This window comes from Centrocercus urophasianus, unplaced genomic scaffold (genome assembly GCF_019232065.1).
Source record: "Centrocercus urophasianus isolate 14NV4802_14NV808 unplaced genomic scaffold, USGS_Curo_1.0 seq_25, whole genome shotgun sequence".
Classification (NCBI taxonomy): Eukaryota; Metazoa; Chordata; class Aves; order Galliformes; family Phasianidae; genus Centrocercus; species Centrocercus urophasianus.
Genome location: NW_024884811.1, coordinates 1,174,665 through 1,188,512, shown reverse-complemented (window position 1 = coordinate 1,188,512; position 13,848 = coordinate 1,174,665). Strand labels below are relative to the sequence as shown.

The 13,848-nt window shown below is 41.9% G+C and overlaps 1 protein-coding gene across 6 annotated transcripts in view; it reads left to right on the top strand.

Annotated features, from left to right (window-relative positions):
- The window catches only part of KANK1 (KN motif and ankyrin repeat domains 1), a 103,355-nt gene extending 91,561 nt beyond the window's left edge, over positions 1-11,794 (top strand). For all 6 annotated transcript variants that reach the window (XM_042825582.1, XM_042825580.1, XM_042825581.1 and 3 more), the window contains 7 exons: positions 1,133-1,342; positions 1,686-1,773; positions 4,352-4,571; positions 7,136-7,278; positions 7,850-8,050; positions 10,076-10,174; positions 10,803-11,794. In XM_042825582.1, the coding sequence (XP_042681516.1) occupies positions 1,133-1,342; positions 1,686-1,773; positions 4,352-4,571; positions 7,136-7,278; positions 7,850-8,050; positions 10,076-10,174; positions 10,803-10,865 (1,024 nt within the window). In that variant the 3' untranslated portion in view covers positions 10,866-11,794. The remainder of the gene's footprint in view (positions 1-1,132; positions 1,343-1,685; positions 1,774-4,351; positions 4,572-7,135; positions 7,279-7,849; positions 8,051-10,075; positions 10,175-10,802) is intronic.
- Positions 11,795-13,848: the final 2,054 nt, after the last annotated feature.

The window sequence follows — 13,848 nt, the reverse complement described above, 5'->3', positions numbered from 1 at the left end:
CCTAAGAATTAACTTTTCTGGTCTGGGGCTAGATAAATACAGAATCTTAATGAAACAAATAAAGAAACATTACTTCAGCTTTGCAGGATGTTGTAAAGATCTTCAAAGTAGTCTCACCAAGTTGTTTTTATGTAGCTTTGTAAGCTCTTTCCTCAGGTTTTCCTTATTAAAGTGCTTGGTGCTATATATGGCCTAAATATTGCAGTTCCTTCATTTTATTCATATTGGCTAAAAATATTATTACTTCTAGCGGAGGAATGTTGTGGCTCATTTATCACTGTTGTGCATTAGAAAAATAGCCATAGTACATCAATTCATCAGGTCTTACAGTTGGTGAGTTAAAACGGTTCTTTACAGTCAGCATTGTAATTATCCAAATCATTTATTTTTTTGCCAAAAGCATCAGCATGATTTTCATCTTCACAGAAAAAAAAAACAGTTAAGATTATGGCTGTTGTTTTTAGAAGGCTCCTCTCCTACTTGCTTATCAAGGCAACAATATAATTTACTCTTGTTAAACAAGAGTGATTCCATCTGTGAGCTAATGCAAGGGTGACAAGGTGTAAAGACTTTGATTTTAAAAAACTTTTCCTTCTTTTATTACATGTCATGCCCCTAGTAATCACAGTGACAGAATGAAGGGATCTGTGAAGAGATCTCCGTTGTCAGTAACAATTTACAAGTAATCTCTCAGATTAAAAAGAAAAAAAAAAGAATAATTTGGTATTGCTGTTTTCATGTAAGAAAAAGCATGATGACAAGAATGGCTTTCCCCTGCTTTCTCAGTATTCCCATTGCTAGCAGCAAAGGATGTCACGCTGTGTTTTTCACTGTCCCACTGTGGTGGTGTTATAAAAAGGAGCTTTCAGATTGGGGCAGCTTATGTTGATTGTACTTCGTGTGCATTGGTACCTTCTTAAGTGCTTTCTGCAGTGAGTGTCTGGTAGGATAAGCTTTGGGAAAGTTGTTTGACTACCTGCTGTTTCTCAAAACATGAGACAAACAAACAAAAGCCTCTCAAAGCTGCCTTGGTGTTCAGTAAGGGATTAAGTGCCTTTGTTTTTCTGAAAAGAAAACTGAGGGTACCAGATATTACTGAATGCAACTGAACCTGCATTTTGTCCTACCGCAGGTACGAAACTACATCCAGTGATGACTCCAGCTCTGAGGAGAGCTCCTCCTCGGACTCAGAGGAAGAGTGTGATGGCCACGTGTACCCCCATGGCTGTGGTAGGGATGGGGAGCACCCCGTGCTTGGCCCCCCAGAGACAAGTGCTGCAGGGACTGCAAAGGACGGGCCTCCCCTGGAGTGTGAGGCTGAGGAGGTGGAGATCAGGGAGAGGTAGGGTGCGCCCTGCAAAGGTGTGATGGCAAAGAGGGGCACTGGGTTGGTTTAGGTGGCCTCATGTATGTGAGAAGCCCATTCGTTTCAAGCTGGCTGCTTGGTGGAGCTCTGTGAGAGCTGGCAGCCTGTGGAGCCACAAGGGACTGAGCATGGTCCATGCAAGCTGGTAAGTGGAGCATCGCCCAGCCCTGGAAGGGGGGCTGCCAGAAAAGCTCTTGCCTTGCAGCCAGCCTAGAAATTCACATTTCCCCATAATTCTCAGGAAGGTGAATACTTTGATGTTGAAATGCTGAGAGGAGAATTCAGATATGCCATGTATTATGCTATGTGTCTCTCTCAGATACGAACTAAGTGAGAAGATGCTTTCTGCTTGTCACCTGCTGAAAAACAACATTGATGACCCCAAGGCATTGACCAACAAAGATGTGGTAAGCAATACAGAGCAAAATTCTTGCTGTGATACGCAGGGAAATTAAAGGGAGGTTTAGCTTCTTGTTTTATATGGCTGGAACCACTGTGGCTAGACAGAAAAGAATATCTTCTTTCCTGGAGGAGTCACTGAGTGCTTTTTCTATCAGGAGACATTTGTCTAGAGAATGCTTGATGTGCTGCAGTGTCGTTGTCCTAAGGCACGCGCGTAAAAATAGTCATGTGAAAGTGCAGTTCAACACATCCGTGCATTCCTGTGTTATTTCTGTAGTGTTGCTGTAACCCTGCTGCAGATGATACTCAGTCCCCAGACTGGGAGGTGCACAGGATGAGGGGGCTGTTTCTGCCAATGACAGAAGCCCAGGGTCTGTTCTGAACATAAACAAGCTGCCTCTTCTTAAAGACAGATATGCATACTTCCTTCTGTCTTTCTTGCTATGCTGGTAGCCTTTGTGTAGTGTGCAGTAGAGACAATAGAGGATTTGTTGCTTATACTGTCTGAAGAAACAGAGTTGTGTTTGCTGCATAAGGAGTTGCCTGTGCTATTTTCTGAGGATGATCTCAAAGCAAAAAAACATTGGTCACCACTTAGTGATATAAAACTACATTTGCCATCTGCTGCAGTGGTGCTGTGACGTAAAATGCAGGATCCAGTGCCAGTCTCCTTTATTGTGGAGCTTCTGCAGCTTCCCAGAGAACCTAATACTGTGTGTGTATAGTTTGGACACTTATGTATCAGGAACATTTTGAAAGGTGGTTTAATATAGGTGTGAGGGGTAATTTCATCCTGTGTCAGTCCTTCAGGAATAGTTTAGGCATTCAGAGAACAAAGGCTTTTGGGCCCAGTTGGAGTTGAAAGTGTCAAAATTGCATAATCAGGTGATAATCTCTGCCTTCGAAGTGTGATACGAATTTACACATTACTTTTTTCTGCTTAAAGTATTTGCCAACACAAGTGGTGCTTTGTAGCTGGAAATGACAGACTAATCAGCTCTTGTTCTCTGTCTGGCTGTTGATAAAGAAGTCTTGTCCAAAAAGGGCAAGCTTTATTACAGTTAGGAATCTGTCTAAACTTCCCCAGCCTTTTCCAATACTCTCAACACTTGCAGCAGCTGTTTGCGTTATAAGAGCTGAAGCCTGCTCCTATTGGGATGTCATAGATTACTGGAATAAAAAATTGTCCCGTTCAGTTATGCTTGTGATATTGTGACTGCAAAGAATAAATTCCAAGTGATATTTTGCCCTAGATCATTTATGAAATTTAAAAAATAAAAACAGAACCAAGGAAACCCAAAAGTCATACTGTGTCACTTTCTGACCACTTTCATATTTCAACTCATGATATATGTGTTCTTAATTCAAATGAATTGGACCTTACAAGCTTTTAAGAAGGAATACTGATGTAGATGAAAGTAAAATGTTGTGCCTTCGCCAGACATGAGCCTCCTCTAGGGCTGCTGGTACAGATGCTCTCTCTTGTCTCTAGAAGCTAGAGAAGCATGCTGAGTATCTTCTCTGCAGAATTGTTCTTAAACTCATCGGTCACTTTGCAAGTAAGAGTTTATGAGGAGAGAGAATGGACATGGTGATCCTCACATGAATTTCAGCTGCTGAGAAACTGGTTTGGAAAATAAGAGCTGGCTCATGGCGGGGACTGCTGTAGCTAGATGGTTCCCAGCAGACAGCTGTCTGGCCTCCTGCTCCTTCATAACAGTGGGAAAGTTTATCCTCAGTGTCTAACCTGCATCTCTTGTTGCAGCTTAAGTCCATTACTACTTCACTTGCCCATCCTGAAGGTGAAAAACCGGTTCTTCTTTTCTTATTGCAACAGCTTTTTTCACTTTGAAAATGTTACTGTGTTCCTTTCCCTGGTGGTTCTTTCAGCAAAGCATCTCCAGTCCTGACATCTCTTCCATACGCCGGAATTCCTTGACTAATAATCATTTTTGTTGCTTACCCTTGGAACCATTTTGAGCAAATATTTCTTGGTGTTTGGTCATCAGGCAGGATAAGGTCACCCAACAGTTGCATTTGCAGTGTAAGGCAGAGAAAAGAGACTCCATTGCATGCTCTGCAAAATATTAACCCGTTTATTCATCACAAAACAGTGTTTGTCTGTTTCATGGCAGGTTCAATCTATGGTCACCTGCAGTGCTCAGTTCTTGTCTTGCAGAGATTCTGTTCAGCCAGTTCTTCTAGACTTTGTGCATTTGATATAATAGATGGGACTGCACCTTATTGGTTTTGTGTGCTGCTGTTTTAATACCTGCAAAATGTCTGTTCCCTTGCTCTTGCTCATGGTATTGTTCTAGGGGTAACCCCATCCTAAAATACAGTGCCTTTAGAGGTCTATCATGTCTAAAAATGCCATAAGTGAGAGGAGGTGAATTGGTTTATCTTGAAGAGAAGTTTGGTCAGAGGAGAAGCTGCAGTTTACACGTATTGTTTGTGAGCTGAATACTTTCTTCCCACGTTTGACTAAAAAAGGCCTAGACTCCCACATCGCTGACCTGTGGTATGGCAAGTCCTTTAAATGGAATGCCCATATGTAAATTTTTCTGTCTTCCTTTTTGGCAGAGGTTTTGTTTAAATACCATCCAGCACGAGTGGTTTCGTGTCTCAAGTCAGAAGTCGGCTGTTCCTGAAATGGTTGGAGACTACATAACTGCTTTTGAAGAGATTTCTCCTGCTGTCCTCAGACATATCATCAATGTGGCGGATGGAAATGGGAACACAGCTCTGCATTACAGCGTCTCGCATTCTAACTTTGAAATTGTAAAGCTTCTTTTGGATGCAAGTAGGTTGACTGTTGGTGTAGTTTTTTGTTACAGTTCTCACAGGTGGAAGTCTTGATGAGCAAGAGATAAAGTTCAGGCTTCCTCCAGCAGCAAAATATTTTACTATTAATAGTTACATGGTGTCTTGCTTGGATATTACAGAATCCTTGTTTCTGCTGCTGGCTTTGGAAGTGATGGCTCTCGCAGGGTTAATGGAGCACCTAAGTAAACACCACTGGCTCTCAGACTGTAGTCAGATTTAGCAGCATCAGCCTCCAGCATTTTTCTTTGGAAGCAGTGCAGCTGCTGCTCAGCCAAAAGTAGAGTGCTGGTGGGGAAAGATGCATTCAGATATAAACATCCGTGTTAAATACTCAAATCAGTTTTGGCCTTATCTCACTAGAGCAGCACAGAGCTGTTTGTGGCCAACACTGTGGCATGTCTTTACTGCTCTCCTGAGAAATGTTGTGGCAGTTTGCCATACAGGAGTATTTCCCTGTTAGATGAACAACGTGATGATGCCTCATTCTGTTGTTTTTCATTGTTGCTTTTCTCTCAGTCGCCATGCAACACACGTAGTACCACATGTGCTAAACCTGAAGGCAGTGAACAAGAGGTGTCACATACTGGAGCAGATTCTAAGCAGGATGTGATCTGTTTAGGCCTAATTTTGTTCCCTGACTGAAGTTTCTTTCTGAAAGCTAGTTATAAAACTTGTTATGGTTTTCATCTCAACTAGGCCCTGCGGCATGGCTGGATTGAAATGCACTGCTTGTGAGCTGGAAACGTTTACAAATCCAAAAGTGCAGCATTGGATGAACAAGGACCTTAATCATACAGATGTTAGCTTTAAGAAGCTTTAAGAGTCCATCTTGTCTGTCACAGAGGCAAAGGCTTCCTCAGCTGTAAAGCAAACACCACTTTGAAATCCCTGGATCTGTGTGAAGGCGGCCACTTAGAAAGAGTGACTCATGGCAGGGGAATGCAGGGAATGTCAGGGGGACGCTGAAGAGCAGCAGCAGGGCTACAGGGGAGGAAGAGACTGCTCATCTGCTTCAGGAGTCTGTAGGGCAGCTTGAGCATGGTTCTGTTTTGCTGAAAGCCAGGACTACTGTGTTTTGTAGCAGTTGTGTATCCCTATGCAAACAGAAGTTCTTAACAGCAAAATACAACCGTGGCTGGTGTCATGTGCATACTGCAGACATCATCACTTGAAAAATGATTTAAGATGTCTTTCTTTCAGGTTTCAGTCTTCACCTATGTGATGTTTGGTGACCACACTCAGCTTTGCAGTCTGCGTGTAGCACAGGCAGCTTCTTAGCCCAGGAGCATCCATGCACTTGGTGAAAAGAGCAGTTGAGACAGGAGGTACCTGCATCACCAGGCAGCACTACCCAGAAAGTAAATTAGGAAAATACCCTTTCTCCTTTCATTAGCCACACAGAATAGGAGCTGAAATGTGACCTCAGGAAATACGTCTCTGCTGAAGTAGTTTAGTCAGGGAAGGAGAATATAAATTTCAACAATTATTAATTACTCATGAAGTAATATGTGTAGGAGAGTGTTATGTTCTGTGGTTTGAATGGCTTCCCAAGAGAGACTTCTGAAAGGAAGGTTGTGTTACATGTTGCAAGGTAGGACAGGTGATGGTTGTGGAATATGGAAAAATTTTCTTTTCTTAGATCTATTTTCTTAGACCTGCGCTTGAGTGCTTCTGCAATGTTCTTTTCTCTCTCTCTCTCTTTTTTTTTTTTTTTTTTTTTTTCAAATACTCTTGGCAGTAAATCTGAAGAATTTCCTGAAACAGGTTTTCTTGTTGAGGTACCTGTGGTGCTATTTAGTCCTAGATCTAGATATATTGTTTATGTGAATCTGCATCCTTGCTTTCCAATACACTAAAAGCCCTGCTGGATTTCTGCAGACTGCTAGGAACAGAGATTTGGAGGTTAGAAATGACTGAAAAGAACTTTTCAGCGTCTAGTACTAGTCAGATGACTTGCTTGTATTTGTTCCCAGAGCACCTTTTTTTTCAGAGTCAAATACTTGGTGGAGCTGGAAACAGCCTTTAACTGTAGGGTCTTTTCTACGGTTCCAGAAAGTGTCAAAGTATACTTACAAGTCTTTAAAATAGTACCAGTTATAGGAAAAATGTTTGTACTGAGGAGAAGTGGCTTTTCCACTGACCATGTCACTTGGAAGTGGGCTTGCCCTCAGAAGAGGAGCTTAAAGACTCTACTGATTGTGTTCCTAGGATTTGGACCCAGGACCCTGAAGGCTCTGTCAAATTTCAGACTGCTTGTTTTTATAAAAAAACTCTAAATGATGACATATAAAATATCTTTGTGTACTCCTTTGTGTCACACACGTAGTATAAAAGGATCCTTTTCTTTCTCAGGCCCAAGAGCACCCCTGTTGTTTTATTTTTCCCTCTCTACTTTTCCTTGAATCACTTCCATTATGAGAGCAATTGATGCCCTTTTTTTTCTGTAGTAGGCTGCTCTACTAACAGTTTATTCAGTTCATTAGCACAGTTGCTGCTTTTTGGGTTCCTGCTTTCCGAAGAAATTATCTCATCCCTCTGCAGATGTCTGTAACGTAAACCATCAGAACAAGGCCGGCTATACCCCCATCATGCTCGCCGCTCTCGCAGCTGTGGAAGCTGAGAAGGACATGAGGATAGTGGAGGAACTGTTCAGTTGTGGGGATGTGAATGCAAAAGCCAGTCAGGTCAGCCAAATGGTTCACGAGACAGTGTTCCCACTCCTGTGATTTTGTTCTTTTTTTCCTTTCCTTCCACATCCCATTCCTTTCTCTATTGGGATGGTTTGTACGCTCATTCACCCTTCAGATATTCAAATATTTGCTTCTTTTTATATTTGTTGATTTTTTTTTACTCTTTTTTTTAATCGCTTTATACAAAATGGAGCCATGGAATGACACCTGAGCATCAGTGTCTTCTGTAAATATATAAAGAATTATGTGAAAGAGCCATTACAGACTTTTGGGAGGCATTTCTGAATTCTGCAGCATTTCGTTCCTTCTGGGAGCTCCACAAGTCTGGAAATGAATGCAATGTTTTCATTAATTTATTAAATAGCTATGCAAATGTTATGTTATGCAAATGTTTATAAGATGTTCAAATAATGGCAAGCAGAGACCTAATAGTCCTGTACAAAGAAATGCTTCCTGCACTCCCTCCCCCCAGAGAAAGCACAGTGCCAGCAACAACAGCAAAAGATGTGCATGTTTTGCCACTGATTGTCTTTGTGGTGATTTGTTTTCTTGTCATTTTTTACAGGCTGGTCAGACTGCTCTGATGCTTGCTGTGAGTCATGGGCGAATAGATATGGTTAAAGCTTTGCTGGCCTGTGGTGCAGATGTCAATATCCAGGATGATGAGGGTTCTACAGCTCTGATGTGTGCTAGCGAACACGGACATGTTGAAATAGTCAAACTTTTGCTGGCTCAGCCTGGGTGTAATGGCACCCTGGAGGATAATGTGAGTTGCCTTTCCAGATGCTGCTTCATCAGATAGGTTCTCCACTCCAGAATGCTTTTCAGATTTAGTTTTTGGGCTCAGTGGAAAACTGCTGAAGTCTACCGACAGGAACCTCTTGACTCACAGCACCAAAGTACCAAATGTGTGAATTGTGTTTTGTGATAAAAGCTGCTTTGATGTTACCTTTGCTTTTCTAACTGACCTTCTCACTAGCTGTTTTTGTAGGTGCACAGTGACCAGAAGAGAAACCATTTGCTAGGTTATGGTAAAATATCCCTCTCGCTTCCCTTTCTTGTTTCTCAGGAGTCTTCCAATTTTCAAACAGGATTTTATCTGGTGACTTAGTGGCCATGTTGCTTTGTTCTTCTGTGTCATGGCAAGTAGTTCTCACAGGATATTCACTCTGTAGGCACACCACAGCTACTGAGAGTACAGTTTGGGACTGCCACTCATTACACTACATTATTCTGGCAAGAAGCAGATACGGGATATGGCCTCAGTGCCAAGTGGCATGTTTCTTGTTTGCAGATGCCACTACTGTCAACAGACAGAGAACTTGGATGTGTGGAGTTCTCAAGGATGAAAACGTTGGCTTAGTTGGTTTCTGTGTTCTTGTTAACATCGCCACCTTTTGGGTACATTACAGTTCTTCCTGTTGCTCTTATCCCTCAGAACACTGAAGTGGAGCTGGGATTTGTGGGGGTTTGGCTCATTGCTGGCTGAAACTGTTGTAGAGAGGCAGAGACATGACTTCTGTTGATTTTAACTGCTGCATGAGCCTCTGCAACGTAGTTGCAGTGTGCAATAGCTGCATGAGGGGAAAATGTGGAAAGGGGTGTAATGTCAAACCCTTTTTAGGGCAGTCTAGATTAATGTAGCCTTGATGCTGTTAGTACTATTAATGACTTCAATAACTAAAGCATGTATGGAGACATGGAATTTAAGTATTCCAGTAGGCAGCTTGATGCTGTTGCCTAAACACAGCTTGTCTGCCACTTACTCACTGCACAATGAGTTTGTGCTGAGATTTTTAGCGTTCCCCTAGCTATTCTGAATGTGACTGACCCTGCTCCAAACAGTGTGGTAGATAGTGAGCTGAGCTTTGTTTTACTAATGTGCATCACTCTCATAATGGTTTACCACACCACAATAAGTGAGCCTTGTTTTTCCTGGTGTGGGCTGTGGAGTTTTGTCTTGAATTTGTTCTGCGTTATGTCCCGTCTCCCAGATCTGCACAGGACAGTTAGGTTTCTTCATAGTTGCTCCCTGTAGTCTCAAAAGGAGACTTTCCACTTGGATGCTGTTTATCACATCCACGGCTGGAGAAATGGTTTATATCTTCCTTAAACTGGTGATGACCTTTCTGATAACAGCTATAGCAGTGGCTGGAAATGGTGCTGCACTCAGAGAGCCTACGTAAGAGGCAGTCTGTATAAGAGCACTCTGCTTTTAGCAGCTTCAAAGTCTGTGGTTTCTGAAAGAAATAGTACTTCCTGAGAAACTGAGGTGACTGTTTGACCAGTAACATTCATTTATTGGTTTTTAGATTGCCATCATTTAAAGCTGTGCATTTGGAACTATGAGTGCCAGTGTTCCAAGTGTTAATGGCAGTTTGAAAACAACAAGGATTATCATAATACAACAGTTACCATGATATTTGATGAGCACTTATCCCTCTCTTCTCTTACACTCCTGATACTGTAGTTTCTCTCACACCGGTCTTTGAAAATAACAATTCTTTCAGAGCACTACACATAACATTGTGATAATGGCATGCTTATTCCTGCTCAGCAATAATCTCTTCTCCTCATTGAGAGAAATTATGAGACCTCTGACAATTGGATTGTCTCATAAAACAGCAGTGCAAAGGTTTGTTGTCACTTAATTATAAGAAGTTGAGCAAGACTTTAACTCAGCTATCTGAGCGGTAGGATTTCTGCTTCTGTGTGAGCTCTGGGGCTTTTAAGAGACCAGCGAGAGGACACAAGAACAAATTATCTTATTTCTTACCTTTATTTCTCCCAGGATGGCAGCACAGCACTTTCAATAGCCCTGGAAGCTGGACATAAAGACATAGCAGTTCTCCTTTATGCACACGTCAATTTTTCCAAAACCCAGTCTCCAGTAAGTACACAACCCACTGAATTTTTCACATGCAGTTTACACATTAACTTGCTGTCCTGACCGTATTAGTGAAACGTAAGCAAAAACTCAAACCCACGTAATCTGTACAGCACATGAAATTTCAGGTTTATTCCTGGGAAGATTTAATGCTGGTAAGTGAAGCGTACATTTTTAAAACAGACTAACTCCATTAGCCTGATTCCTGGCCAACTCTACCACCTTCTGCCTTGTTACTAGCAGTGAAAGCAGCTCACCATTGGGGCTCACAAATCTGGCTAGCATGCAGAAGTGCTTTTGCATCGTTGTAATGCTAATTATTGTCCTGGTCATGAAAACAAAGCTGTTTCTGGAGTTAGAATTGTCATGGATGTTCTGGTGGATGCCCACTTGTTCTTAGAGGCCTGACTCAACCTCCCAATCAACTATTGCTAAACATTCCACTGTCTAAAGCTTTCACTCTTGGTTAGTTGGTTGTACGATAGCTAGTACTGGTCTTCCAAAAATGGGGAGAGAAAGAAAAGATTAATTGTGCAGTTGAAGGGAAGCAATTGAACAGAGAGCTTTGTGAGTGCTGTTTGGCTGGCTACAGTATTTTCCTTGTGATTAATTGTTCTTTCCTTTTTCTTAGGGCACTCCTAGACTTAGCAGAAAGACATCTCCCGGTCCTACCCACAGAGCTACATTTGAGTAGTGCTGCATGAATACTTATAAAAATCGCAATGCCATCTTCAAGCTGCTAAATTTTACTCTTTTACTGGGACAGATACTGAATGTAATTGTCTTGTGCCTGAACTCACCAGCAAAGTGAAAGCAGAGACCTAGTGCTAAGGATAAAAACCTTAAACTTGAAGCAAGCATATAGTTAGGTAGTACTCAGCTGAGAGCCTTAGCCAGAAGTGTTCTTTTTGCTCACCTGCTCATCTTTCCATACACTGGCATTAATGCTGTTTTTCTTTTAGATTGTCTTTCCCTATGTTATGTACTGCCTAAAGGTCTAAAGCTATCCTTGCAGGGGGGTCCTGGTGGCTTTTTTTAAATTGTTCTAAAACGTTTATGTTTACTGTGCCTAAACCTTATCACAGTAACCTTCTCATAAATTTCATTCCAACACAGTTTTGATGTTTTTAATTATTCTGAAATTGAGAAGTTGCAGTTGCTTATATAGTGAGCTCCGTGAAGCTTGAGCTGGTGGGTGACTGGATTAGATGCTGGGGATAGATCCTCTCGTGAGTTCAGAAGTTCACTAAGTAACTTGTTGCTAATTGGGGATAATGTATAACTTTTATATGAAAGATAATAATGTCTATAAAATTAACTCGCACAGTATTTTCAACATTTTATACTCCTTAATGATTAAAAACTACATGAAGAATTACATGTCACGATACCATATTTTTATTAACTGTGTCAGTGTATAAGCTCCATTCATGTTTATTGGAGAGTAAAATTATAGGTACCAGCTGTGTATTCCCCATGAGTGGAAGTGAGTGTAGTTCTCGGTGCATATTTATGGAATGCTACTACCTTGTCACATTCACTTTAGTCACGTGTATTTAAATGTTTGAAGTGCCTTAGACTCTTGCCATATTTTCAAAATAAAATTTCATTATGCTGTTTTAATCCTCTCCTGTTCTACATATGATTTGTCATCATCCAGAAAATGCTGCAGATTATACATGCAGCAGCAAAACAGGATGGATTGGTAAATCAAGGCAGGGAGGACTGGATAGTTTCAACCCTTGGGGGCTGCTGATGCAGACACCATCCGTGCCCATCTTGGCAGTGTGAAAAGCTTTGCCTAATACACCTGCCTTCACTAGTCTCGTGCCTGCTGTGAAGGCTGGGTGGAGAGACCTGGCCTCTCTGCTGTCCATATGAGGCGTTGTGGGGAGGCAATAAAGAACAGGTGGTTTAACATAGTTCTTTGTAAAGCATTTACCAACTGAATAAAGCCTTTGGGCTTTATCTTCCAAGAGTTCGTGTCTCCACTTAGTAGTCCCAAAGAAGCTCCCCCATTTCAAGACCAGTCAGTTTGTGCTATTGCACGTTCTGTACTTTGTACTTCTCATTCCACTTAGCATCCAATTCTGTGTGGATTCTTAGCTATCTTACCTATCTGCTACTTACAGAGATATGTCACCAGTTGGCCAAATTGTTGTGAAATCAAGGTCCTCCCTCTTACACCAGACTGGCAGCAAAGAGCAGCAGCAGTTAAATAAATGAAACAGTAAAAAATGCTCCATGCTTTGCCGGCTGCACTCAATTGGAGATGGTCGGTGCCTGATGTCACGTGTGCCAGAGCTGGGCTGTGCTCCATGTGCACCTGTCTCTGGTGGCACAAAGCAGCACCCATTGTCACCATGGCTGGGGCCTCAGACCAGCTGCCTCACATCCATAATGCAATAGTGCCTTAGCATCGGGCACATGGAGTGCATGACACCAGCATGGGCTTCCTTACAAATTTCACGCTCATGTTGACACTGGGAGAGCTTCTGGTTCAACAGAATTAGTGGAAGCTTGATCCCTTCCATAGCACTCTCTTGTTAGAGCATGGTAAAGCGAGTGCTTTATCCCCTTGGACATGTCCATTTGTCCCCTTGGACATTGCCATTTTCCCTGCCGAATACATCGGGCATCGGGGTGGTGAGGTGAAGGAGGATGAGCAGTGAGAGCAGATGCTGATGTCTCAGAGCAGGTTGGGTCAGCGAGGCCCAAGCTGTTGGTTTTAGAAATGTTGCTGTGCCACTTCTTGCCACTATCTGGACACCTGGCTGGAGAGCACACCAGAGTCAAGACAGTTTGATCGTGTCCTTAGTATTTTAAGATGTATGCTGTGATGCTGTTAAACAAATCAGCCTGATGAAATGAAAAAGAAGGATGAGTGCTTCAGTCTGTCTCCAGAACACGTTCTAATTAATGTATTTCTGATTTCACAGAAAACACAGTCTATTTATTTATACACGCTTGCCTGAATCTAATGAATTAAATTCCATTTGGAATCCAAATGGATTAAATGGAGAGACATTATATCAACAGGACAGAATCTGGACCAGGGACAGGTTCCTACTTTCTGTTTTACCAAGAGTGTAACTTTCATTTAGCACTGACCAGAAGCCATTTAGTTGTGCTTCCTTAAGGAAATCAGTAATCATACCCTTAACTTTGGCTTTTATCTCATGACAGCAGCTTTAAAGCCTGTTGATCACTCCAAAATTTGACCTTTGTTTTTTGTTTGTTGAGGCATCTGACATCCTCTCGGGTATTGTCTGTTTTGCTGTTGCAGATACCTTTCACAGCAGCGTGTCCACCAGGTTTTTTATCACCAAAAGAGTTTTTCAAACATTATTTTTCGTGCTGCACTGCTACCATGTTTGCATACATGCCTATTCCTATGTAATGTAGCTTGAGGTCGAAGAAAGATTTGAAGCACATGTGAATTTATGTTTCAGAGTAGAGGACTCTGTTAAAATCTGGACCGATGCACGTTCCCATCTCTCCTACCATAAATTAGTGGAAGTCTTGGGCAAGCAGCTATCCTAGAAGGGTTTAAAATAATTGGTTAAGTGATTTTGGTTTCTAATGACAGAGACAGACACACCAAACCTACCTTTATACATCTTCCTTTTTTCCTGAAGGAGTGTGGAAAAAGAACATGTCCCACTATTTTTTTTTTT